Raw genomic sequence first — 24737 nt, 5'->3', positions numbered from 1 at the left:
ATCCCTGGCTGGGTGTCTCTTGCTGCTTCCCCTCAGAGCAGTTTGGGGCTGAGGGAGACATGCTGGGTGCACAGGGAGTTTCTCCCACCCCATCACTGCTCTGCAGTGGCCACCTATCCTTGTTGTAGGGCATTCCCAAGCATTGCCAGTGCTTTCAAGTGTAGCTTTGCCTTGGAGGTCAGCACTAGAAAGAGGATCAGGAGTGTGTTGGGAGCCACAGGCATATGAGTGTAGTGTTTACTTCCATGTCTGCCCTCTCTGCTGCCTGATGATGGGTGGGGTTGGGCAGACATTTGACTAATCTGGAATGTTTATTACGTAAATAATCCTTGCTAAGCGTCTTACCAGGTTTATATTCTTATCCTGGTGCTCCCCTGCCCTCCTTTCTTCTTCATTCCTGTTTATTCCTGGGTTTTTTTTCTCATTTGTCTTGGTGTTTCCAGCTCCAGGATAGTCTGTTATTCCATGTTTCTATTCCACCAGGCACAGGTGGTTTTGTTCTGGTTGAAGTTTAGAGGTGCCAGTGTGAATGTGTAGATCAGATTTTTTTAAGTGTTGGTAGCAGGGAATTAAAAACTGACTCCTGTTGAGGTGAGTGAGACCACAAATTGTGTCTCTCTCTGCTTTGTCCTTTTTTTTGTTGTGGGTTCCATCCTATTTATTGGCAATCTTTTTAAAAGGTGAATTAAAATTCTGATGAGGAGTGTGTAGGATCCATCAGAAACGCTGAGGATTGCCTGGCCTACGTGGCCCAAGAGGCTTAGGATGGATGGATTTACAGGGTGGTTTATGAGAGATGATGGAAAATCTCATTTTGTATTTCCAGGTCACTGATTCAGACTCACTTTGAAGCTTAACAAAACCACATTATCTTATTATGTGTCCAGATCTATTTCACAGAGCCTTGTGCCTTCCCACCGATACCCAGGAGATGTTTGGGAAGCTGAGGTGTGATGTTATTCAGAGGAAATCGCCCTGATGGCAGTTGTTCTAATATTTGTTTTTAATAATAACAGTTTCATTTCCTGGACTGATACAACAGCAATGTAGCATCAGAATTCCATGTTTTATTTTTAACCTGTTCTAGAAGGGCTGAAAAGCAAACCCAGCCCTTTGGCTTTTGTGTTCCAGGTTTTCTCCAGAAAACACAGACCTCCTCACAGCCCTGGGCCTACTGTACCTGCAGGTACTAAATGCTGTTACTGTTACAAAAACTTAATTATTTGCAATATAACCATGTTGGGTTTTTTATAGAGTTAATTTCTGTCCACCTTCCCACTGCTTGCACATGCTTCTCTACAAACTGAATTGAACAGGACAGAACTTGCTTTTCTGTATCTTCTCATTGCTGCTAAAAGCAAGCTGATTCCCTGGATCAGAGCCAGAGCAGGAATTCTGTTTGGCAACCGCCCTAACTCTGTTATCCTCCAAGTATAACAAAACATATAACAAAACAAGTCATTACCTTGTTTCTGCAGTAGGAGTCTTGCAAGTCATCCTGAAAAAGCAGCCATGAAATTGTGAGTGTTAATGCACCACAAAGGAAAATCAGAATCAATTTAAATAACAAAGGTGTGCTTATCCTTGTGTCTGTGAAATGGATGGGAAGGGCTGGATTATTCCAGAAGCTGGCTTCCCAAAGAGTGAACAAGCAGAGAAGAATAGGCAGCAGTGCCTGAAAGGAGGAGGAGGCCCCAGAGCTGCTCCCAGGGCTGGAGCCCCTCTGCTCTGGAGCCAGGCTGGGAGAGCTGGGGGTGCTCACCTGGAGAGGAGAAGCTCCAGGGAGAGCTCAGAGCCCCTTGCAGGGCCTGAAGGGGCTCCAGGAGAGCTGGAGAGGGACTGGGGACAAGGGCTGGAGTGAGAGGACACAGGGAATGGCTCCCACTGCCAGGGAGCAGGGATGGATGGGATATTGGGAAGGAATTGTTCCATGTGAGGGAGGTGAGGCCTCACAGGCTGTGGCTGCCCCTGGATCCCTGGAAATGTCCAGGTTGGGTGGGGCTTGGAGCACCCTGGGCTGGTGGAAGGTGTCCCTGCCCACAGCAGGGGTGGAATGAGATGAGATTTAGGTGAATTCAGTCGAAGCCACAGAATCACAGGATGGCTTGGAAGGGACCTGACAGCTTATCTGGTTCCAGTCTCTAGGATTTAAGTGACTTCAAGCTCTCACATGCTCATATATGCCCACTAACACCTCCAGTCCATGAGAAGACAAGGGAAGGGAAGTCACCTGAACAGAAGAGCCCTGGGGAGTGAGGAATTTGGGATGAGGGAATTGGGGATGTGCAGAGTAGCAGTTTGTAGCCTGTTTTCTGGGATAGAGAAAGGAGCACAGACCTGTAAACCCAGAGCTCATTTGTGGTTGGGTCAGAAGAGGGAATCCAGCCAAGTCAAATACTTAGAATCTGTTCTGTGAATTATCCAACACGAACATGTGTGTAACAGGAGCACTGTAAAACTTTTCTCACTGTATAACTGAACCAGAAATTCTGGGGCCCACAAACCCTGTATTCTCCTTCTTAACTCCCCTTATTCCTGAATTTCTGATGCTTTCTTCTGTACTTCTTTTCTCAGACTGGGGATTACCAGAAGGCTTTTGAACACCTTGGCAATGTGCTTACCTACGATCCTGGCAACTACAAGGTATGGTGAGGAGTGGAATTGAAGCAGCTGAACCACGAGGGGACACCTCCTAAAGCTAAATTCCACTGTCAGAGCTCTGCAGTCTGCATCTTTGGCCTGGAGAGGCTGGAAAGGATCCTGGCCAGAGAGCTTTGTGGGAAATACATTTCTGGGATGTTTCCCTGGGTAGGGAGTTGGATGTGTGTGAAGGTAGAGAAAGGGAAGGAGGCAGAATGTAGGATGTTAAATTGATCCCTTCGGTTTTTAATCTGAAGTTGCACCAAAGCCAGGTGGAATTTACTTTAGAAGGAATATCTTGTGGATTTTAAAAATCCCAGAAGAACTGTGCCAGGTCCCTTGTGATCCAAGTGATAGTGCATTTTATTATTCTCCCATCTGCTGATACCTTGTGCTTCCAGCTGCTGTGTACATTTCCTTGGCTCTGGCCTGGAAAGCTGAGCTTGGCATCTAGGTTTCGTTCCTCATTGTGGAGCTGCTTCCCTTTTTAGGGCTGTTACTTCATTTCTCTCCCTTTTTTTTTTCCCTTTTAGCAGTGCAGAGCATTGAAATGTGTGGTTGACAAACATGAGTTGTTGTGAAAACACCTTTACACTTACAAATTTTACTTGTCACTGTGAAGTCTTAGAAAGGACTTAACTAGTGTGGTTTAAATACAGTATGTTGTACTCCCTTTTTTTTCTTCCACATGCATATTCCCATTAATTTGCAGTATCAGCCAGTCAGTGTGAACTAGGAGAGCTTTGCTGCATGTCTTGCTTGAGTACATTTTACACCCCACTTATCTTGCACCAGAACTATTCCTGTCTGTGCTTGGTTGTAAAAAGATTCTATTCGTGCATAGATCTTTTCAGAGCCTCAGACTCTAAGAAGTACTTCTGTCACCCTAAAAAGTACCCTAAACAATGTCATGTTTGCAATGTCATGTTGTAATACTTATGGACTCGTAGACTCACAGAATGGTTTGATTTGAAAGGGACCTTAAAGCCTGTCCTGTTCCACCCACTGCCATGGGAAGGGACACCTTCTACTACCCCAGGCCCCATCAGCATGGCCTGGGACACTTGAGGGATGGGCAGCCACAGCTGCTTTGGGCAAACTCATTTCTGAGACAGTTATGATTAAAATGGTGCAGGCAGAAGCAGACTCAGGTTTGTTCTTCACCCTTTGTTCTGTTCTGTGGTGGGAGATTCCAGAGTCCCCGTCTGCTCCCACTGTCGGGCTTGGCAGTCCTTAGAAGTGAAATGGTTATTCCTGATTAAACTGAATAGTTTTACTTTAATCATTTTGTCCTCTCGTGTTCTTGCTGTTGTCACAGTGATCTGTGAGTGGGTCACTGTTGTCTTGTCCCCAGGCCACCCTGGCTGCTGGCAGCATGATGCAGGCCCATGGGGATTTCGACGTTGCCCTCTCCAAGTACAAGGTGGTAGCCAGCAGTGTTCCTGAGAGCCCCCCACTCTGGAACAACATTGGCATGTGCTTCTTTGGGAAGAAGAAATACGTGGCAGTAAGTATCCAGTTTCCATTTTTCTCCCATCTGCATCCAGTTTCATGCAAGCACAAGTTTCCTGTCATGTGGAGGCTGTTCTAGCACATTTATCCCTTTTTTTTCAAGGCTATCAGCTGTCTGAAGAGGGCAAACTACCTGGCTCCCTTTGACTGGAAGATCCTGTACAACCTGGGCTTGGTGCACCTCACGATGCAGCAGTATGCCTCAGCCTTCCACTTCCTCAGCGCTGCCATCAACTTCCAGCCCAAGATGGCAGAGCTTTACATGCTCCTGGCAGGTATGGGAGCTCCTTCCTCCTGGGAATGCCACAGCACAGATGGGATGAAGTAAAGAAACACTGCATAAAGGCTTCACTAAAGAGCTGTTGCCCAATCTCTTCTCTCTGGGGAATTAGAAGGGAAAACTGCAGTCAGATCCAGATTAAGGATTGGAAAAGACTTGACACATGTGAGACTGGGGTTGGGTTGCCTAAGGAGTGAGTGTGGGTTTCCAGCACTGGGTATTTTTGGGATGTAATGAGATAAGCATGTCGGAAGTGACATCGTAGAGTTAGATGAGATACTGGGAGGAGATCCTTCCCTGAGAGGGTGGGGAAGCCCTGGCACAGGGTGCCCAGAGAAGCTGTGGCTGCCCCTGAGTCCCTGGAAGTGTCCAAGGCCAGGCTGGGCAGGACTTGAAACAACTTGGGCTAGTGGAAGGTGTCTCTGTCCATGGCAGGGTTGAGATTGGATGTGCTTTAAGGTCACTTCCAACTCAGACACTTCATTCAGTAGGGTTAATCCAGACAACCCTGCTGACACCTATTTTACAACACTCAGAATTGTCCTAAAAACCAGCTGCTTGTGAAACATCTCCTCCTGTGTGTACATTTTGCTTTGGTACAGTTGCTCTGACCAACCTTGAAGACATCGAGAATGCCAAATGTTCCTATGAACAAGCTGTGGCCTTGGATAAGTAAGTCTTTGTCAGAGCTGTCACTTGCTCGGTCTTGCTTTGCCTCCCTGCACCTCGTTTCCTTTGCCTCTCACTGTACCTCAACCCTAAATGGTTTCTAGTAGGGAAATTTTATTCTTGTAGCTGTGCAAGTGAGTGTTAAAACCTTTTTCTTTTTTTTTTTTTAATTCAAGTCAGCTCTGAAAAATGAGAGAGGATTTTATTTCAGAGCAACCCAGAGCTGTTTTTTGTTTTGCTGTTTGGTTAGTGAGTCAGTGGTGATGATTTTGGACGCCAGCCCTCCTTTTAGTGAGTATTTATATGGTGGAACAGATTTAATAGAAGAAAACATATTTTTTGACCCAAAGTTTGAGCACAGTGCAGAGCAGTGAGATGCCTGGGGTAGAGCCTATTCTGAATTGGGAAGATTTTAGCTGGGAGAACGTGCAAGAAGTTTGTATAAAGCAAGTGAAAGGACAGCTCCTTCATTAAGAACATCTATGTTTGCAGTCTAAGTCTTAAAATGAGAACACTTGGTTTCAGAAATGTTAAGCCGAACCTCAGAGTATGTCATCATTTCAGGCACTAAATCAAAATTACCTCATATTTATTAATAGTTTTGTTTGTCTCCCCAGTTTACTGTGAATATTTGCACACTTAGACCCACCAGCACTCCTGAGCCCAGAGTCTGTCTGCAGGTGGCAGAGTGGCTCTTCCATCTGCAGGGGCCCCACAAGGTGGTGATAGATGAGACACCAGGGATAAATCCTTCCCTGTGAGGGTGGGCAGGCCCTGGCACAGAGCAGCTGTGGCTGCCCCTGGATCCCTGGCAGTGTCCAAGGCCAGGTTGGACAGGGCTTGGAGCAACCTGGGCTAGTGGAAAGTGTCCCTGGCCATGGCACAGGATGGCAGTGGATGGGCTGTAAGGTCTTTCCCCACCCAAACCATTCCATGATTCTATTCCTAATCAGCTTTCCATGCCTAGTGAGGCAGGACAGGACCTTAAAGGCAGCTCAGACTCCTGAGTCTGTGTGCTTTGCTCAAAGAGAAGGAGCATTAAATGGGCTCTACAACTTTGCCCAAGTATTTGGCACTTGGGCAATGCTCCAGCTCTGTGGTCTGACCAGGAAAATAAACCCTCATCAAAGCAAAAATTAATTCCAGCTGCCAGGGCCTGCTGAGGGGAACATCCAGACTGTGAGGCTGGCTCAGCTGACACACTGTGGATTTTAGCCAGTTATGGTGTGTCTGAATCTGTGTCCCCACAGGTTTCCTTTGCTGGTGTGTTGGGAGCTGTTTGGGATGCAGGTGGTTGGTTTCCATCACCAGGAATGCTTTTGTAGTGGCCTGGGTGCCACGCTGGGGGCTGGAATGGAAAGATCTTGGAAAACTTGTTAGAAAAAGGTGTTCCACTCCTGGTTCTGGCTTGTAACTGTCCTTTCTATGGGTATTCAGCTATTGATTTTTCTCTGACTGTCATAATTGCTTCTCAGCTCCTGAAGGCAGTGAAACAGCTCAATTCATTTTAAAACTGGCTGTTCCCAGGACTGTCTGATCTCCTCAGTGTTTTGGCAAAGACAGGGAGGGAGGAGAGCTTATTCCATGGTGGGCTCAGCATTGCAGTTTCCTAGTTAAAGGAGAAGCCATGGTTATAAATGCAGTGAGATTTGTTCTAAGAGTTGCTTTCCTTGCACTGGGATGGAGAGACACCAGGACTGGAGAGCCAGGGCCTGCAGGGTGCCCAGGGCCAGGGATCCTCCCCTTCTGCACTGCTGCAGAGCCTGTTCCCTCTGCCTTGGTCATGGACGGTTCCAGTTATCCCAGCCATGCTCCAGGAGAGGGCACCAGTCCCTCACTCACATTTCTTGTCAAGCCACGGAGCATCCCTGCCTGGCCTGTGTGCAGGGATGCTCCCGTGGGCTCCACACAGAACAGGCAGAGCTCCACCAACCCCTCTGGCTCTCCTGGCTGGGCCAGATGGAGAGGGTTAGTGCAGCCCAGTGAAGGAGATGGATCCTTGGGAAAATGAGAGTGTATGGAGCAGTTCTACCTTGTGAAATCTTCATTCAGGAAGGGAGGCAGGAGTGTGCAGGTACCTGTGTTCACCTGTAGCACTACCTGCAACTGTGTGTGGTTTTGCTGGGGGAAGGAGAGAGAAGTGAGGAAATGAAATGTGAACAGCACATTCTGTGGTGTGTCAGGTAATAAAGTAAAAGCCAAGAGCAGGGCTCTGTTGTGCTGCTCTCCTGTAGACTGGGAATGCTGGGAGAGTCTGAGGTAAATCAGAGAAAGATCATCTGTCTCAGTTTGACCAAAGCCCCCATCAGTGGGGAGCAGAGGAGTCCCAGGATGGCCCCCAGGTGCACAGAACGGGGTGCTGCAGAGAGGGAGGCAGTTGGGAAGGGATTTATGTTGTCACCAGCACCAGGGGCCTTTGCAGAGCCCAGCACTGGGTCTGTCATCAGGCAAGGGGGTCTCAGCCACATTCCCCAAGGGCATTGGCTGTGGCCTCTGTGCCGGTGCCAGACAAGGAGCTGTGTCCAGCTTTGCTGCTCAGGCACATCTTAGCATTCCTGCAGCCAGGATAAGTGTTCCCACAGGGAATGTGATGCATCCCATGTGTCTGCTGCAGGTGCAACCCCCTCATCAACCTGAACTACGCCGTCCTGCTCTACAACCAGGGCGACAAGCAGAGGGCTCTAAGCCAGTATCAGGAGATGGAGAGGAAGGTCACCGTCACCAGGGAGAGCAGCGTGCCCGACTTCGACCCTGAGGTTTGTGCCTGAGCTTGGGAGCCACCCCAGGGCTGGCAGCAAATGAGGAGGAGGTTTGACTTTGAGTCCAATTATTAGGAAGAAATTCTGCTCATGAGATTTTCCGAGCGGAGTGGGCGCCTGCTGAGAGCTGCTCGCTTCCTTTCTGCTCTTTGAAGCCCAGTTCTTCAATCAATACACAGCAAGACAAGATTCCCTCTTAATTAAGGGACTGAATTAGCAGACATGTTTCCCCCAAGCACCAGGCTGTAGCCAGCTCTCCACAGATATTTTCTTGTAGTTTTTTTTTTGATGGTGTTGTTGACTTTATTGTTATCTAAAGCACCCCTGCTTACAGTGCTCTTCTCTTTTTGCTTCTTGAGAAGATGGTGGAGATGGCCCAGAAGATGGGAGCTGCCCTGCAGGTGGGGGAGAGCCTGGTCTGGACCAAACCTTCTAAAGAGTCCAAATCCAAGCAGAAAACTGCTGTGGCAGGGAAATCCAGCTCTCAGCAGCCTTTGGGCTCCAACCAGGCCCTGGGTCAAGCCATGTCCTCTGCTGCAGCATACGGGAAAACCATGCAGCTCCCCCCAGGTACATCTCCTCTGCGGTTCTTTCAAGTTTAGATGTGGGAGGGAGGAAGGGAAATCTCTCTTTCCTTTGGAAGAGTTACAGCACATGTTCCAGAAGGGATTTGCTTGCTCACAGGGCAGTGAAGGCCATATTTGGTGATAACTTTCCCAGATTTCTGAGTTCAGGAAGATGCTCTGTGTAGTGTATTTCACTCTCCCGCTTTTGTGGGGATGTGGGAAGCTGGGAAAGTTTCCCTTCCTGTCTGAGCAAGATTCCATTAGCACGGGATTGTGATCTTGCCCTGGAAAGGAGCAGTTTTCAGCAGCCAAACCTCTTGTCTTTCTTTGGAAGAGCCCAGGAGCTGCCATGCACAGCCAGGCTGCTGCAGAGGAGGGAAAGGATGGACAGTTTTCCAAAGTACTTTCATCATTTCTCTGACAACAGTAACTGCAGCTGGACTGCTCCAAAGCTGCCCATCCTTGCAGGTGTTGCTGGATTTAGTTGGACTGAGGATTCTCAGGAGGTGGTGTGAGCCTTTGGAAGCTCAGCCCATCACTATTTGTGCTAGGGCTGAGGAGGAATATCTCCTGAGCCATTCCAAGCCTGACCTCCTCTCACCCCTCAGCTTCCAAGGAATAATGCACTGGAGGTGCTGCTCATCGTGGTGATTTTCTGTCACTCTCAGTCTTGTTGCCTGTGGACTGAACCAGGATAGTGGTTGTGTAATCCAGGCCTCTTTCTTTGGCATCCCTAAGGACCTGTTCCATTTCTCACACATGGAATAAACTTTCCATGCAGGGAAGACTTAGCCAGAAAATCTGAAAAATAAAACACATCAAGGGTTCAGGGCACACCTGAAGGACTTTATTATCCAGATCAGAGAAGGGAGCTGGTTCATAACATCAGTTGGCATCTTAAATGTAGATGTAGAAACAACACATGTCCTCTTGTGATCCAATTCTGTAAGTAGCTACTTTAGCTGCCTGGAATCTCTCCCTACATTTGCTAAAGCTATGACATGAAAAAAGCACTTTGGCTGGGGGTCTAGCTTGAGCATAAACCAGCTTCAGTGGAACTGGAAGTGGCACTTCCCTGTGAGGTGGTGAGGCCCTGGCACAGGGTGCCCAGAGCAGCTGTGCCTGCTCCTGGGTCCCTGGAAGTGTCCAAGGCCAGGCTGGACAGGGCTTGGAGCAGCCTGGGCCAGTGCTGGAAGGTGTCTCTGTCCATGGCAGGGGGTGGAATGAGATGAGCATAAGGTCTTTTCAACCCAAACCATTCTAAGATTTGTGATTCTAGAAGATGTTTTCCCTTCCAGAGCATGAGTTAATTCCTACATTTGTACTGAATTCGACAGCTGAGCTTCCTTTCAGCTGGACTGTGGGCACTGTAAGGTCTGGATAACTCAGTAATGTTAGGCAGAAGGAATCTGAGGATAATTAAACGCTGTGATTGTTTTGCATCTCTGCTGCTGGGAAGGACATAAGGAACAGACAACGCACACACATAGCCATAGAGTAACTTTAACTGTGCTCTCTCCCCAGGTGCTGCAACACCAGCTCTGCCAAAAAAGCCTCCCTCCCTGCCTCTGGAACCAGAACAGGAGCAGGACTCAGAAACGAGCCCTGAGGAGAACTCAGCTCCCACAGGGGATGAGGAGCAGAGGAAGGAGAAGCTCCAGAGCCAGGAGGCAGCAGAGTAGGGCAGCTCTGGGCAGCACAGGTGGTGCAGGAGCCTCTCCAGTGCTGCCTGGGATTTGGGAAAGGGACCTGCCCCCCCTGCCCCACGGTGGCTTTTCCCCACTGTCAGTTAGTCTGGATGCAGCTGTTTTCTGTCAGTGATTTTAGCTTGTGGGCTCTGCCTTGTTCCAAGCAGTAACTGCAGTGACCAGAGGTTTCTGTGTAGCTACTCTTAGTGCACTCACAACTCCCCACAGAACTGGGTCCAGATCTCCAGAGGTTAGGTGTGAGTCCCACAGAAGGACTTTCAGCAAAGCCAGCAGTAGTGATTTAGGATCCTGGACTGAGAAGGACTAAACCCTTCCAGTGGCTGAACTGGTGAGCAGCTGATTTTGCATAGAGAAGCAGTAAACTGAAGCTCCAGGGCTCTGTGTTTGCTGTTTGACAATGTATTTCCTGCTGTTAGTTCTGCACTGTTGGACTGCATCCCTCCCTCACTACAGGTCCAGGAAAGGAAGGTTAGTAATGGAAACATCTTGGAGGCAGCATGAGCAGGACTCTGGTTACATCTCAACCTTCAGCTCTGCTTTGTGGTTCATTGCTCTTATCCAGAAAGACAGTAATGCCTCTTCAGAGCCCAGCCAGGAGCTGAAGTGCTCTCCTGCTCCCTGGAGAACACTGAAAGAGTAGGACCCTTCACTTTCCCCTGGGTTCTGACAGTCCAAACTGACTGCTTATCTTAAATGTGGCTTTTTTTGCCCTCAGCTGTCCTTTCTGCTGGGTTTTGTGTCAGCTCAGCCCCAGGGCTGTAAGGACTCCCTCCTGCCAGGAGTTAAACAGATTTTTTTTGTAGAGTGCTGGAAAATTGAAACAAACCAGACAAGAAACAGTGTCAGGTACAGTGCAGAGATTTTTATTCACATTTAACTTCTTACACTGAAAGTTCCTGTAGCCTAACAGAGTGCCTGGGAAGAAGAGGTGAGGATTGCAGAGCAGGGGTGGGCAGGGGCTCAGAATTCTTTACTTCAGCCCCAAAACTTGAATTCAAGGCAGATTTTTGTGCTAGGATGCTTTGATGGGATAAATGTCATACAGGGAGCACATACTGCACTTGGAGGTACTGTAAAGGGATTTATTTTAAAAAGTTATTTTTTGAAAAGCTTATGCAACAGTGAACCAATTCTTCTGTGAAATGAAGCAGTGGCACCTTCCTACTTCCTGGGAGCTTTATGTCTATGGGAGCATTTTGAAATATGTAATTCCAGTTGGATAATAAATAGAGCTGCAATTCCTGTCCTGTCCCCTTTCCTCCCCTGGGCATGGTGATGGTGGCATTTGCATGCAGTAAATTCCTGGGATCTTTCTGGAGAGCATTTTTGTGCTAATGGTAATGAGGCTGGACTGCTCTTTCAGCTGGAATTAAGCAAGGGACTCTTCAGCAGGACTGCACTGAGGCATTTAGGGATTTTGGAAATCACACCTTATGTTCCAAAACCTGTTTCTGGCATCAGCCATAATTCTAATCCCCTCTTTCCCCTCCCTTAATGGAGAAGAATCATGAGCTTAATTTTGAGGGAAGCAGAAACCATCTGCTTTAGGACTTTTCTTCCCCTTTTTAGGGAAAGGTCTGTGATGAACAGGGTAAAACACAGCTCACAAGGTACTTTGCATCTTGGCTTCTGCACAGGAAAAAAACTAAAAGACATTCAAACATCAATGCCTGGGCAGCAAGACCTTGTTCCAGCCAAGAGTAATTATCTGTCTATCCAGCAACATGTGTTCAACCCAAAAAATGTGGTGTTCTGGTCCCTGAGACAACTGCATGCTGATTGATGGTACAGGCAGTGTTAGTGGGTACATGCTGTGCCCCTGTACTTGTTTGCTTACTTGTGACTGAGCAAGGTGGATGTGGGGGCCTTAAAGCTGTTCAGGATTTAGATTTCCCAGTTGGGGAGTGGGCTTCAGTTGGCAAAGCCTCTCCTGCAGACACACGAGCCTCAGTGCTGAATGGGGGATAACTGTACTAAAATAATAAGCTCCACACATAAATGCATTCAGAAAGAGCCCATGTTATAACGAGTACTCCATCTGCCAAGACTTTTCTAGAAGAGAAAATACAGTTCTGCTACAAGCAAAGCTTTACCATTCCCTCAAACCACACTGCTCCAAAAATCCATGTTTTTAATGGAAGATGCAGGTGAGATCTGAACCCAATTTATCCAGTCTGCAGCGAGGGGCAGCTTTCCTGAGAAATTCACTGGGGAGGTTTCCAGGGTATTTTTTCCCCTTGCATTTTAATGGGATAATTCCTGCCATCATTTGTGTTCCTCAGCTGCTGTGAGATGTCTGAGCACAGGCTGATCCCAGGCTGTTGGGAACAGAGCTTCTGGCACAGGAGGGAATGGCCATGGGCTATTTCCAACCTGCACCTTTCCTTTGCTGAGAGAACATCCTCCCACTCCCAGCAGAGTCTGGACTCCCTGAGAATTCCACCTGGATTCAGCTGGGATACCACACAAGAAACTGCTCCAGAGTGAAAGAGGAGAATCTCATCCAGCATTTCCAACAGGCAGAACCAGCATTCCTGGCTCTGAGGTCCAAATTTTACAGCACAGGTTACTCAGACCCAGTGTTTTTCCTCTGCTTTTCTCCTGTTCTCCCCAGCACTCTGAGGTTCCTCAGCCCAGGAATAGCAAGGCAGCAGTTGTGTGACACAAGTCTGTGCCAGCACTGCTCTGGGACAGATTGCACTGAGACAATACTGGCACAGACACACTTCAGCTCTTGACTCACTCACAGCCCTCAGCTTTCACCTAAGCTGCAAGCTCCAAAAGAACCCCCAAACCGACATTTTAGGATAGCTGGAAATGGAGTTCTGTTGTACCATTTCACAGAACTGTTACTCAACTCTCTGCTCAGGGCATGGCTGGAAAGGTCACTCTGTGGCACACGCATCCTGATAAATCAGTGCATCATGACAGAATAAATAGTAAAAAAAAGAAGCCAAGCACAACTACTGTCAGTTTTCCATTGAGTTTTGGAATGGATTTAGTGCTCTGCTGCTCTCCAAGCTTTAGATTCCAGTGGCTAAGGAGCTGAGCTCTAAAACATCCAGCAGAAAGCAGTTAATGAGGTCTTTGTTGAGGAAGAACATTTCAGCACCAGTTCTGTAAAATGAACTTGGGAAGGGAGGGCAAACTTGACTGGATCTCACACATCCCAACAGGAGATAACCATGAAACACAAGAAAATCAAGTAATTCTTAGTAATGCTGTGAAACTCCCCTGGAGAGGAGCAAAGGTGCCTGTAAACTGGCAAGAGTTGGATTTGGGATTGGCTCTCCCATGGCACAGCACCAGGGGCACAGTGGAGAAGGAACGTGTCCTCTGAGGCTCTGCCAGGCCCCTGTGATTCACACCTCCCAAATAATCCAGCACTTGACCCTCAGTAAGTGCCATACACAGAAAACATGGGAAGAAGGCTCATTTTGGATCATGGATAAGACAAAATAAACCCAAGCCAAGGTGGCTGCAGGTAAGAGTTGTTCCACACAAGTGAAAATACCAATGTGCACAGGTTTTATCACGGAGAGCTGTCACAGTGCTGAGCTCTGCTGCTGCATCTCCAGCAGAATCTGTGTGAATAAACATTTCCAGTGCAAACCCTGCTTTGGGAGTGAGGCTGGCTGAGGTTTGAGTCATCCATCACTGGGGATTTCAAGGTACAAGTAACACAGGAGAACAAACAGCATTTGTAGAGACGGAGGATGAGGGGGAAGCAAGGTCAGCTCAATCTTGGTTTTGAAGCTTTGGTATTTTTGCAGCTGTTGGAACAGCTTTTCTTTGTTGTCATTGCTGTAGCTGTGCAGAGCTGTGAGACTGCAGGTGCAGGGGAAGGATTTCAGGAGCTCTCCCTCCCTGTCATTAATGGGGGAAGGCAGAAGGAAGTTAAGCACATCATGTTCACAGCATGTGAAACAAAGCAAAGGCTGCTGGGCCCCTCCATTCAATTCAGATTTATTACCATATAGATTGTTCCACAACTTAATCAGGGACCCCACTAGCACAGCTGATGAACAGGTCATGGTGGTTAGGGATTCTCCTTGGGAAGTGACTTTGGGCACAGATAAGCTCCATGTACCTGATAAAGCAGATTTGGGTGGAGCAGCAGCCTGGCCCTCCCGAGCTGCTGGGATTAGAGCTGGGACTCACCATGCCAGGCATTCCCAGCACACCCACAACAGGCCACAGCAGAAATGTTTACCTGTGAGGAGCAGCAGGAAGGAGGAGGTAGCAGTAATTATCAGTTTAGCTTGATGATTCCTAAGCTAAGCTCCTTTTAAACGATTCTTTCTAGCAGTTACTGACTCAGATTAAAAAGCTAATTTTAGCCTGTCATGTTCCTGTTCAGTGCAAGCACAACTGACCCTGGGACAAGGTCTGTAGGTGCAGTAATGTGTTTTTAGGTGGCCACAAGGAAGGTCAGTCCCATCAGCCTCACATCCCTGGAAGTGTTTTGGGAAGAAAAGTGAAATGCAGCAGCAGGGCCATTTCTGGTGACAGCTTGTGTGTATTCAGTTCTGTTTTGTTTCCAGGTCGAGAATCCACAGTGTAGGCCAAGGATTGGCTTCCAGCTGGCAGATCCATGGCCTTTGGTGGCCCCAGGAGCAGAGTGCCAAAAGGCCACCATCCCAAAAGGCTGCAAAACAGCCTTGCTAATGGCCTTGGACCTCTAAGTGAGCCAAAATGAGAGGTTCTTCTCATTTATTTTCAGTTTAGGAAGACTAAACCAGAACTCCAAGTCCTGTGCTACAGTTTATCAATGATAATAATAACAGTAGTAATAACCATCATCATCATAAAAAAATAATCTGGGTAGACATGCCTCCAGTCTTAAGATCCTGCACCTGGATAAAATGCTGACACTCAAAGGCAGCTCAGGGTGGGCTGAGCTGCAGGAAAACACAGCACTGACTGTATTTCTGGTCTGTACAACACAGAAGACTGCTCAGGGGGGAAAGCTGCATACACATGACAGACAGCATTGTGTGCTGAGTCAGTGCAAGTACAACAGCTGCCAATTTTCATCCTTGCAGAGCAGCCAGGATGGCTTTTCCCAACAGAGAACACCACTGACAGCAGCATGACAGTGTTACCGCAACAGATCACTCCACCCTGAGTGACACAGACTCTCCTCCCTCCATTCAGGTGCAAAGACTGACCTGGAACAACCTCTGCCAAGCTCTGGTAAGGCACAGGCTTGCCCAGATATGCTGACTGCATTTAACCCAGTTCTAAAAACTTGCTTGAGAGCTGTGCAAATACACTCCAGATTCCTGAAGTAGCCAGAGAGAAAGCCATGCTGGAAAGACAGAAAACCATACTGGTGCTCTACAATTCTTAAGTGTGTGACTGTGAAAAGGTAAAAAAATAGAAGCAAAGTATTTAACAAGGACACATAGTTCTGCTTTTTTAATTTCAAAGGCCAGAGCAAAGACACTATCAGTGACCTAGTCAAAAAAAACCCCAACATCAAACCTTAAAAAGACCTCCTCACTTCAGTCTTACCTGGAAAATGCTGTTACAGCTCTTGAGCTTCCAGAGGGACCTTCCCTAATATATTAACCTTTCCTAATAGAGGGCAGGGAGAGTGAAGAATTTGGCACAACCATTCTCAAACAACCAAAAGTGAGTCTTCAGCACTCAAGAGCTTTTCTGTAACACACCAACTGTTAGCAGAGTATTTAGTGTATACAGCAAACACAGGGAATGGTTTGGGGCTTCCCTGGCAGGGAAACAGAGCTGTCCCCCAAACAGAAACCCTGATTATCTTCACTCTTTGTTTCCTAAAATCTAAGCACAGGCTGCTGGGGCTCAGTTGAACACCTTTAGTCACAGAATCACCTGTGCAGCCTGGAGTAGGTTCAGTCTGTGTCACATTTTGGGACCGTGGCTCCCTCTGGAACTGGGCACACAGAGAGGTGATTGCACCACGCAGTAACTCCATCCTCACCCCAAGCAAAGTTTGCAGTGTGTTGGGAAATAACCCACAAACCTTTTATTTTGAATTTACCAGAGGCAAGGCAGGGCCAGGCACTGCTGTGCTCTCCCTGGGATCCAGGAGCAGGAAATTCTGCTGCTGCTGCACATTCCAGCACTACCAGAAAAGATCCATTCTGAGCTACCAACAGCAAACTTTGCCAGCCAGGGATTTTGGTCTTTGCATCCCTCCCCCTTAAAACAAAGCCAATTTTCACATTAAATATTGAAACACCTGCACCTGACCTGCACGTGAAGCACTCGAGTCACTGCCGAGTGACTGGAATGTAGCCGACAGTTTATACCTGGAATTATTCTTTGGCTCTTTTTCAGTTATACCCAGAAAACACAGCACACCCTGGGGTTCTGTTCCTATACCACCACTGCTTCAAATCCCAATCCACGGCTCTCAGACACCGTGCAGTGCTGGAGAAGAAGGAAGGTCCTGGTTTTCTACTGAGGATACACTTCAGAATAGAGCAGTCCCTCGGCCGAAATGGCATCCCCGAGCCCCACGGTCCGGACGGGATCCTTGCACACCAGCACGGGGGTGAAGTGGAAGGAGATGCCCTCCCTGTGCCAGTGCACCACGGGCTCGTCTGGATTGAGGGAGATTTTGGAGGGTGCCTCTGTGTGGGAGGTGACGAACTCCAGAGGAGCTTTGAGGAAGACCTTGCTGGTGTCGATGGTGTCGGTGGCACAGGCCTGGGTGCCGGCGGCCCGGGCCCCGGCTGCCACCGCTGCCGCCTGGTTACCCCAGTGCCCGTCCACGGTGACCAGGATGTGGTAGGCCAGGGTGTGGAAGTGGATCCGCGTGAGGTCCGAGGCGCGCTCCGCCGCCTTGCCGTGCTCCTTCAGGATCCAGAAGAGGATGTCGCTGACCACCCCCACGTCGGGAACGCCGCTCCAGGAGGCCAGGGAAGCGTGGGGACCAGAAGCAGACTGGGTGAGGAACAGCAGCTCCTGCTCGTTCAGCCCGATGGAGTTCACCAGGGGAAAGACCTGCTAACAGAAACAGGGAACGGCGGCTTTGCCTTCGGGAGCGGAGTCAGAGCCGGGATTCCTCCCAGGCTCTGCCTTTTGCAGTACCCTCTTACTGGCTTGGCAGAAGCAGCACCCGGTTTCCCAGTCACTGCACTTCCACAAGTTGGCAAGAATTACTTAGGCAAGAAAACATTCCATTTGGTGCAATTAATTTTCCAGAGACACACTTTGACAGTAAAGAGTAACAACACATCAACTCTATATAAAACAACACTGAGATCAGGGCTGTGTCAAGCTAAACAAGGAACCACCAGGAAAGAAATTCTGCAAAGAAATACAAGGATTTTTAAAATTACAAGCTCAGCTCAAATTCAATCCTCAATTTATCTTCCAATGTATAGCCCAGGAGTTTTGATTTCTATATTTATGCACCAGTGTGTGCACTGTGATACTGAACCTGATCAAAAGAGCACATCCTTTCTTTTTCCTTACCTGATGCATAATATTGCTCATAAAATCCTGATCAGTCATACTGGCCAACTCCAGGTGTATGGGAATGTCAGTTGGGATATCAGAGATGGAGGCCACAGCCTACAGCAAAAAAGAAACAAACAACACTAGAACACACATTTGTTAAAGAGCAGAAGAAAAAGGGTTTTGACTCAAGATACACATCCTTTAATCTTCCTGTGTGTGGATATAAACAATTCCAATGGGATGTCTGACCTGTGTATGTACTGCTAAGGAGAGGAAATAAAACAACTCCTTGTTTGCAGAATCCCAGGGCAGAAAAACTGTATCTAACCTGAATCTGCTGCCAGCTCAGCACCTTTCTCATGGATTAATTCCAAAAATCTCACAAATCTGAAGCAGCTGCAGCAGAGCTGATCCTAGAACACAAAAAAGGCCAATGCCTCGCATCAGGACAAGCCCTCAGCTGTAAAACAGCTGGTGCAAGACAGATGCTCTTTAAGAAATGCAGGTGTTGATTATAACCAGGATCATCTCAGTATCCAGCATAGAAAAAGTCTGGTTTCACTGCTGGATAAGCCCAGTAACCGGGTCAACACCCGCCAGCCAGGTAACCAGTCCTTCTTTTCCCTGGACAAGCCACTGAATCGAGGAAAAAGGAGTGTTACAGGATTAGACTTCAGCCATTCCTGCAGCTCCCAACTCTCCTTTTGTCATTCAATACTGAAATCTGTGGGAGCTCTGAAGGCACAGCCTTCCTACACCTTCAAATCTGGGAAAACAAGGCTTTGCCACAAAACACTTGGAGTGGAAATGAAGGAAATTCAGGGATTCAGTATCTCACCTCCATGAGTCGTCTCTGTCTCATCTCCTTGCTCTGCCCTTCCATCATATGAAGTCCTGAGAGCACCACCAGGTCTGGCTGGAATTCATCCAGGCTGGACACAAACACTTCCAGCATGTTCAGGGCACCATTGGAAAGGTCGTGGGAGAAGATGAAGCGGTTGGCAGCGGGTGCCCTCACTCGGCCCCACTGCTCACCTGGGGTGGAGCAAACAGGACCAAGTGTGTGTGAGCTGCTTTATTCCTGGGCAAGATCACAAATTCAATGGGCTCCATCAGCAGCAAGAAAAGCCACGGAACTGTTTTAGCCATTACATGAAGGTTACCCTGAGTTTCATCAGCATGTGGTTAAATCTGTGTTTTCAGGGAGCATTTTAGTGTTTATGGAGCTTCAGAATGACACCCCTCAGGCTGTGCACCAATCTTAGTGATGTTCAGGGGTTCCACTGAACACCTGCTCCATTGTACCTGCTTGATATTCCAAGATAAGATGGAATTCATCTCTTTCCTGCATGGATTCAGGCGGCACAACCACATTGTCATCGAGCAGTTCATGGAGTTTGGGACCAACAGGGCCACAAAGGAGGATCTGGAAAACAAGGAAAACAAAGCAAAGTTTCCCTTGCCATGTCCCTTGCTAAAATTTAAGCATTACCTAAGACAACTGATTTTGAAAAGTTAATAATTCAATCTTTAAAAATCAGCTTGGAAGTCCAACCGTATGTACCACCAGCAGAACCTAAGAAATAAGTGCCAAATCCCCAAAAGCTACACAGAAGTAACATGAGACAAGCAAATGAAAGAACACGAGCAAATGGCATGAAATGTTTGGAACATGTGTGTACCTTCAGGTCTGGATTTGTTGCGAGCTTCTGCCCAATGAGAGCAGCATTTCCTCCCACGTAAAGCTGTAAAACAAACAGAGCTGGGTGTGGGCATCCCCTTGCTTTGGGACCTTTAAACACATTTAGTCCTCACCACAGGCTGGAGATTTTGCCTTTTTAGAACAGGGTTCAGCAGTCCCCAAGTCACTAAAGGTTATTGGGATTAAAGGCAAAATGATTTTACAATTCTCTGTAACATCTCAACAAGCTGAGCATTCTTTATTTTAATCTAAATATTCACTTTCAGGTAACTGCCCTGGAAAAATCAATTAATTCCCAACTCTGACAGTGCTGTAAAAACCAACTCATTCAGCACATAAACGGCCTTTCCTCCTGTGCAACCTCTCTGTGGCTAAAGCTCTGTGGGTTTTTAGCAAGGCTGACAAGAAACCATTTAAAAACTGCAGCAATTCTTCCTCCAGCTTGAGGTCGAGGTGAAACCTGCTGCCTGTGCCCATGTGCACTGAAAGGAACTGTGGAAATTTCTTCAGTAATAAAGGTCAAACTTTCCAGTTAAACTCTGATTTGAGCTTGAGAAGCAGTGAATATGGGTTGTCCTGAGGGTCACATGTGCTCAGAGGCAGCCACGGAGAAGATCCAAGGGCTGTTCTGGAGCCAGGCTGGGAGAGCTGGAGAGAAGGCTCCAGGGAGAGCTCAGAGCCCCTGCCAGGGCCTGAAGGGGCTCCAGGAGAGCTGGAGAGGGACTGGGGACAAGGGATGGAGGGACAGGACACAGGGAATGGCTTCCCACTGCCAGAGGGCAGGGATGGATGGGATATTGGGGAGAAATTCCTGGCTGTGAGGGTGGGCAGGCCCTGGCACAGGGAGCTCACAGGAGCTCTGGCTGTCCCTGGATCCCTGGAAGTGTCAAGTTGGGAAGGGGCTTGGAGCAACCTGGGCTAGTGGAAAGTGTCCCTGCCCATGGCAGGGGGTAGCACGGGATGGACTTTGAGGTTCCTTCCCACCCAAACCATTCCTGGCCTCTCTCACAGAAAAAGGGCCATACAGCTAAAAATCAGGCAATTCCTCACTCCCAGCCTTATCCCAAGGTGTTGGAGGCTCTTTTACAGCCTCAGCCCCATCTGGCTCCCAAGAGGCATCTTTGACATTTCAGCTTGGGAATGTCAGCAGGGGAGAGACCATTTAAACCCCTCCCATTTGCAGCAGGGGCAGAATCCCATGAAAAACCATTAACACAACTCAAGCTACACCACAAGCTTCTTCCTCATGGATTTGCTTCCCTGAGGGAGAATGAAAGTTAGCAGCAAGAAGGAAGGAAGAAAGGAAGAGGATTCTCAAGGCTGCCTTCCGAGTGCAGACCCACCTGAGCCGTGGGGTGCTCCGAGGCCGTCCGTGCAATGTCCTGGAACGCCTCGGCATCGCTGAAGAAGCGCTCGGCAGCCGCCCCTCTCTCCATGAAGTGGGCAAAAGCCTCCCTCAGGTCCTGCCCAGAACTCAGGACTGCGTGGTTCTTGCTATCGCTGGGCTCCAGGCCCAGCGCCTCCAGCAGCTTCACCCCGGACAGAACCACGTCCACGCAGGCATTGACGCTGGGAGAGACAGAAAAGGCGTCCTGGGAAAACCAGACTGACTTCAGGGCACCTGGGAGTGCAGTGAGGTCACACCCTTGACTGTGCAGGGGGAGAACAACCAACCACAGGGAAAACAGGCACAGGAATTTCCTGATATTCTCTCCTAAAGCTTTATCTGTTTGACTGGCTTTTATTATGCTCCAAGAGGGATTTCTAACTTTCTGCTGAATGAAAACAAGGAAAGCTGCGTGGTCCAAAGCTGTTTGAGTATGTTACAATACAGGTTCTGCTTCATTTCCTGCCTTGGGCTCACTTAAAAAGAACAGGAATAGCAACAGTGGCATTTTAAATTCTTAGAAGCTTTAAAAAATATATGTATTTTGGGTTTAAAATGTACATGTGATTCAAAACTATTAAAAAGAAAACCGAAAGCATTTAAGTCAGCTCGATCAGCCTCTGGAGTTTCAACTATTCCTAATAACAAACCCACACACAACTCCACACACAGGCTGGTTCTGTTTACAGGAAGTCAAGAGAGCAATTTGTCAGTTGAAATATTTGAAAATGGCAGTTTCCACAGGACCATCCCAAACTTACAGAAATAGCATGCAGTGGAAACAGGAGAAAAATCCTGCAACAGTAAGGGAGGGATAAGAACCATTTCAGCAGATCCAGGCTTTTTGGAAAGTCTAACTTCCAATCTCCATGTCTCATTGATTTAATCCCAGTCTTAGTCAGACTTTCTGGCTGGAACCAGAACCCCAGGAAGTCAATTCAGAAACACCTGCCCTTGTCTCACTCTGTGGTTTCAGAGCAATAACAACATGGAGGAAGTATTTCCTGAGATGACACGAGCAACTGCACAGAGATGCAATTGAAGCATCTTCTGTAGATGCTGTCAAGTGCCATTTCTGTTCCTCTGGCCCACATTTCCCTGACAGGGATCCAAACCATCTATCAGACTCGTGCAGGATCCCTGACTTTCTCTACATCTCCCCCATGACACTGCAAGGGCCAGTTCCTGCTCCCTGTCAGCCTGGAGTGCTCAGCACTCAGCATTCCCTTGGCAGTGACCTCCCAGGAGTCAGATTTGGGCTGCAACAAAAAAAAAGCTGCATCACACAAAATAAAGGACATGAAAAACCCTGAGGCTTTCCACTCCACGAGGTAAGCAGCCCAGAAATCCTCTAGATGTGCACCACCTCCTACACCAAGGACAGAGAAATTACCTAGCATCGCAAAGAAACCGTAAGTTCAAGCAGCATTTTAGCCCAAATTTTATGCTTTAATGAATCATTACAGATCCAAGAAGATGAAACTAAGTCATATTCCTCTGCTAACACAGAGCTACACCACCATGGAAGTGGATAACTCCTTCCAACATCCAGAGGCTGAATCTTCCAGTCAGTCAAACTACCTGCCATGTCCATATATTTAAGTGAGTCAAGTGCTAAATATAACATGATTAATGGTCAGACTTAAACCCAGCATTTAAGATCAATGTGACATTCCTGAACTTTCCCCTTGTTCTCTTCCCACTTTAAAAAGAGAAAGGGTATTGAATTTCCCTGAGCTCAACATCCACTGCCCTCCCTCCTTTTCTCTCTCCAGCTCTGCCTAGCCTCAGTTACCTCTTCCCAAAGGCGAAGGCTTTGCTCCTTTCTCCACTTTATGAACTTATCTCTGGTACCTATTTATTGCCAGCCTGTGCTGGATGGACCAGCAGCTCCAACTGACCCTAACCCCAACCCTCAGACTGTACACAGATTTGTTTCACAGACAATCAAGCCGGGAATAATGTCTCCAGAGAAGGGCTGCCAACAGGGCCAGAGCCCAGCTTAAATCCCCACCCCAGGAGTGTTCTGGATCATTGATCCCCTCGGCCGATGTCCAACTCCGACTGAGCAGCACTGCAGGAGGTGCTGCACCCACACCCGGCTCTTTTTCATGGAATCATGGAATGGTTTGGGTTGGAAGATACCTTCCATGTCATCTGGCTCCATCCCCTGCCATGGGCAGGGACACCTTCCACTAGCCCAGGGTGCTCCAGGCCCAGTCCAACCCTGACAGGGATGGAGGGGACACAGCTTCTCTGGGCAACCTTGCCAGAGCCTGACCACCTTCACAAGGAGGAATTCCTTCCTGATATCTACCTAATCCTGCCCTCTGGCACTGGGAAGCCACTGTCCCCTGTCCTGCCTCTCCAAGCCTTTGTCCCAGGTCCCTCTCCAGCTCTCCTAGATTTCCCTTTAGGTGCTGGCAGGGGCTCTGAGCTCTCCCTGGAGCCTTCTCCTCTCCAGGTGAGAACCGCCAGCTCTCCCAGCCTGGCCCCAGAGCAGAGGGGCTCCACGTCCTGCTGCTCTTGGGGACGCCAGAGCTGGAAGCAGCTCTGCAGGTGTGTTCTCACCTGGGCGGCGCGGACACACCCCAGGTACACCCCAGCTACACGGCACATCCGTCCCCGCTCGTTCCAGACCCACACACGTGGGCACCGGGATGCGCATCCCGGCCCAGGCGCGCTCCCGCCCCGCCGCCAGGGGCGCTCCCCGCGCGCTCCCGCACCTACCCGACGGCGACGCGCGCCCAGCCGCGCGCGGGGCGGACAATGGCCGCCTGCCAGGCCGCCACCGTGCGCGCCTCCAGCGATCGGGCGCGGCGCAGCGTCCCCAGCAGCGAGGCCGAGAGCTGCCGCAAGGCCGCGGGGGGCAGGTCGGGGCCCAGCACGCACAGGTAGCCCAGCGCCAGGGCCAGCAGGCCCACGCACACCGACCGCTGCCACATCGCGCCGGGCGCGCTCCGCTGCTCCTCCTCCCCCGCCGCCGCGGCTGAGGCGGGGCGCCGCCGGCGGGGGCCTCCTTACGCCGCCTCCGTAGTGCCCCGCCCCCGCCGGCCGCCGGATGGCGTAAACCTCTTCGGGAATCGCGGCGCGCCGCTCCTCCTGCGCAACCTGCGTGCGGCCCGGTCATGAGGCTGCGCCGCCTGCGTAAATCGGTATGGGAATAGCGCTCCCCTTGCGCAACCTGCGTGCGGCCCGGCAATGCCGCTACGTCACTTGCGTAACTCAGCACGGGAGTAGCGTAGGCGGCGGGGAGTGGCGCGTTGTGAGGGGACGCGGCGGGCGGGGGCTCCTTCACGGCACCGCCGGGCTCTCAGACAGCTGGGGCGGGGAGCCCGCGGTGAGCGCTGCCCCGGTGCCTTCAGCAGCGCTGAGCTGATGTCTGGCTGGGCATCGTGCCTGCACCCTCCTATGTACGAGGTACTGCTGCTCCATCCCCTCCCCGGGGTTCCTCCTCACGGTACCGTTATCTCTATGTTTCCCAGCACCTTTATGGGTCTGCGTTGTATTTCCACTCTGCCTCAACAGCGCAGTGTCCGTAGTCCCACAGCTCCTCTGCCCTGCCTCACACCAGAGTTTCTCTAAAGGCTCACATCCATCAATCCAGTCACTGTCCGAAGCTAATTAACCCTAGTACACATTATTTCTTTTTGTGGAAAAGTCCCTGGTTGGTCCTCTCCCCCGGGTGAGGTGGCCTCATTAGCCCTGCCCACGGCCCTGAGGGCTCCCTGTGCTGGGAGCAGGCCTGGGAACGCCCTTTGCTGCCTGCTGCATTCATCGCAGAGATGCTGGAGTGAGCAAGAAGGGAGGTTTCCCTTTTTAATGAAAGGGAGTTTTTCTGGGCTTCTTTAGAAGCCACAGGAACTTTCGCTCAGAGAGTTCTGACAAAATTTGCAAGAGTTTGACAACTGTGTGCCACAGCGCGTTGGCTGAGGCAGCCGATAATTTCCTTATTCAGTTCTGTGTTGTGAGTGATTGTCATCTCCTCAGACTCTGACAAAGCAAGCAGTAAAAGAGATAGATTAGTGGAAAGCATTTTTGCTGACTTTTCTTTCTTTTTAGGA

The 24737-nt window shown here is 49.2% G+C and overlaps 3 protein-coding genes across 31 annotated transcripts in view; 2 read left to right on the top strand and 1 right to left on the bottom strand.

The window, feature by feature from the left end:
- The window catches only part of BBS4 (Bardet-Biedl syndrome 4), a 34530-nt gene extending 23153 nt beyond the window's left edge, over nt 1–11377 (top strand). For all 9 annotated transcript variants that reach the window (XM_023934290.2, XM_086848463.1, XM_023934292.2 and 6 more), the window contains 8 exons: nt 1132–1186; nt 2575–2643; nt 3995–4147; nt 4256–4427; nt 5035–5104; nt 7716–7857; nt 8223–8430; nt 9951–11377. In XM_023934290.2, coding sequence (XP_023790058.1) covers nt 1132–1186; nt 2575–2643; nt 3995–4147; nt 4256–4427; nt 5035–5104; nt 7716–7857; nt 8223–8430; nt 9951–10108 — 1027 coding nt within the window. In that variant the 3' untranslated portion in view covers nt 10109–11377. The remainder of the gene's footprint in view (nt 1–1131; nt 1187–2574; nt 2644–3994; nt 4148–4255; nt 4428–5034; nt 5105–7715; nt 7858–8222; nt 8431–9950) is intronic.
- ADPGK (ADP dependent glucokinase) lies at nt 10978–23736 on the bottom strand. Of its 2 annotated transcripts, none has more exons than XM_086848471.1 (7): nt 23404–23736; nt 20630–20855; nt 19267–19329; nt 18890–19010; nt 18423–18619; nt 17600–17698; nt 10978–17128 (listed from the first exon to the last, which is right to left on the bottom strand). In XM_086848471.1, the coding sequence occupies exons 1-7, from the start codon at nt 23616–23618 to the stop codon at nt 16577–16579; spliced, it is 1473 nt and encodes a 490-aa protein (XP_086704597.1). In that variant the 5' UTR covers nt 23619–23736; the 3' UTR covers nt 10978–16576. The 2 variants fall into 2 exon arrangements, with proteins under 2 accessions (XP_086704597.1, XP_086704598.1); XM_086848472.1 differs by having other exon boundaries at nt 10978–17125; nt 23404–23725.
- The window catches only part of LOC111934291 (uncharacterized), a 57464-nt gene continuing 56441 nt past the window's right edge, over nt 23715–24737 (top strand). For 9 of the 20 annotated variants that reach the window (XR_015275648.1, XR_015275634.1, XR_015275635.1 and 6 more), the window contains exon 1: nt 23912–24093. The gene's annotated coding sequence lies outside the window, so the exon portion shown is untranslated. Of the gene's footprint in view, nt 24094–24737 lie in introns of all 20 variants that reach the window. The other 11 variants (XR_015275640.1, XR_015275637.1, XR_015275641.1 and 8 more) reach the window with 6 other exon arrangements.

This window comes from Cyanistes caeruleus, chromosome 13 (assembly GCF_971803275.1).
Source record: "Cyanistes caeruleus chromosome 13, bCyaCae1.hap1.1, whole genome shotgun sequence".
NCBI lineage: Eukaryota > Metazoa > Chordata > Aves > Passeriformes > Paridae > Cyanistes > Cyanistes caeruleus.
Note: the sequence above shows the minus strand (reverse complement) of the source record. Positions and strands in the feature narration are given on the sequence as shown.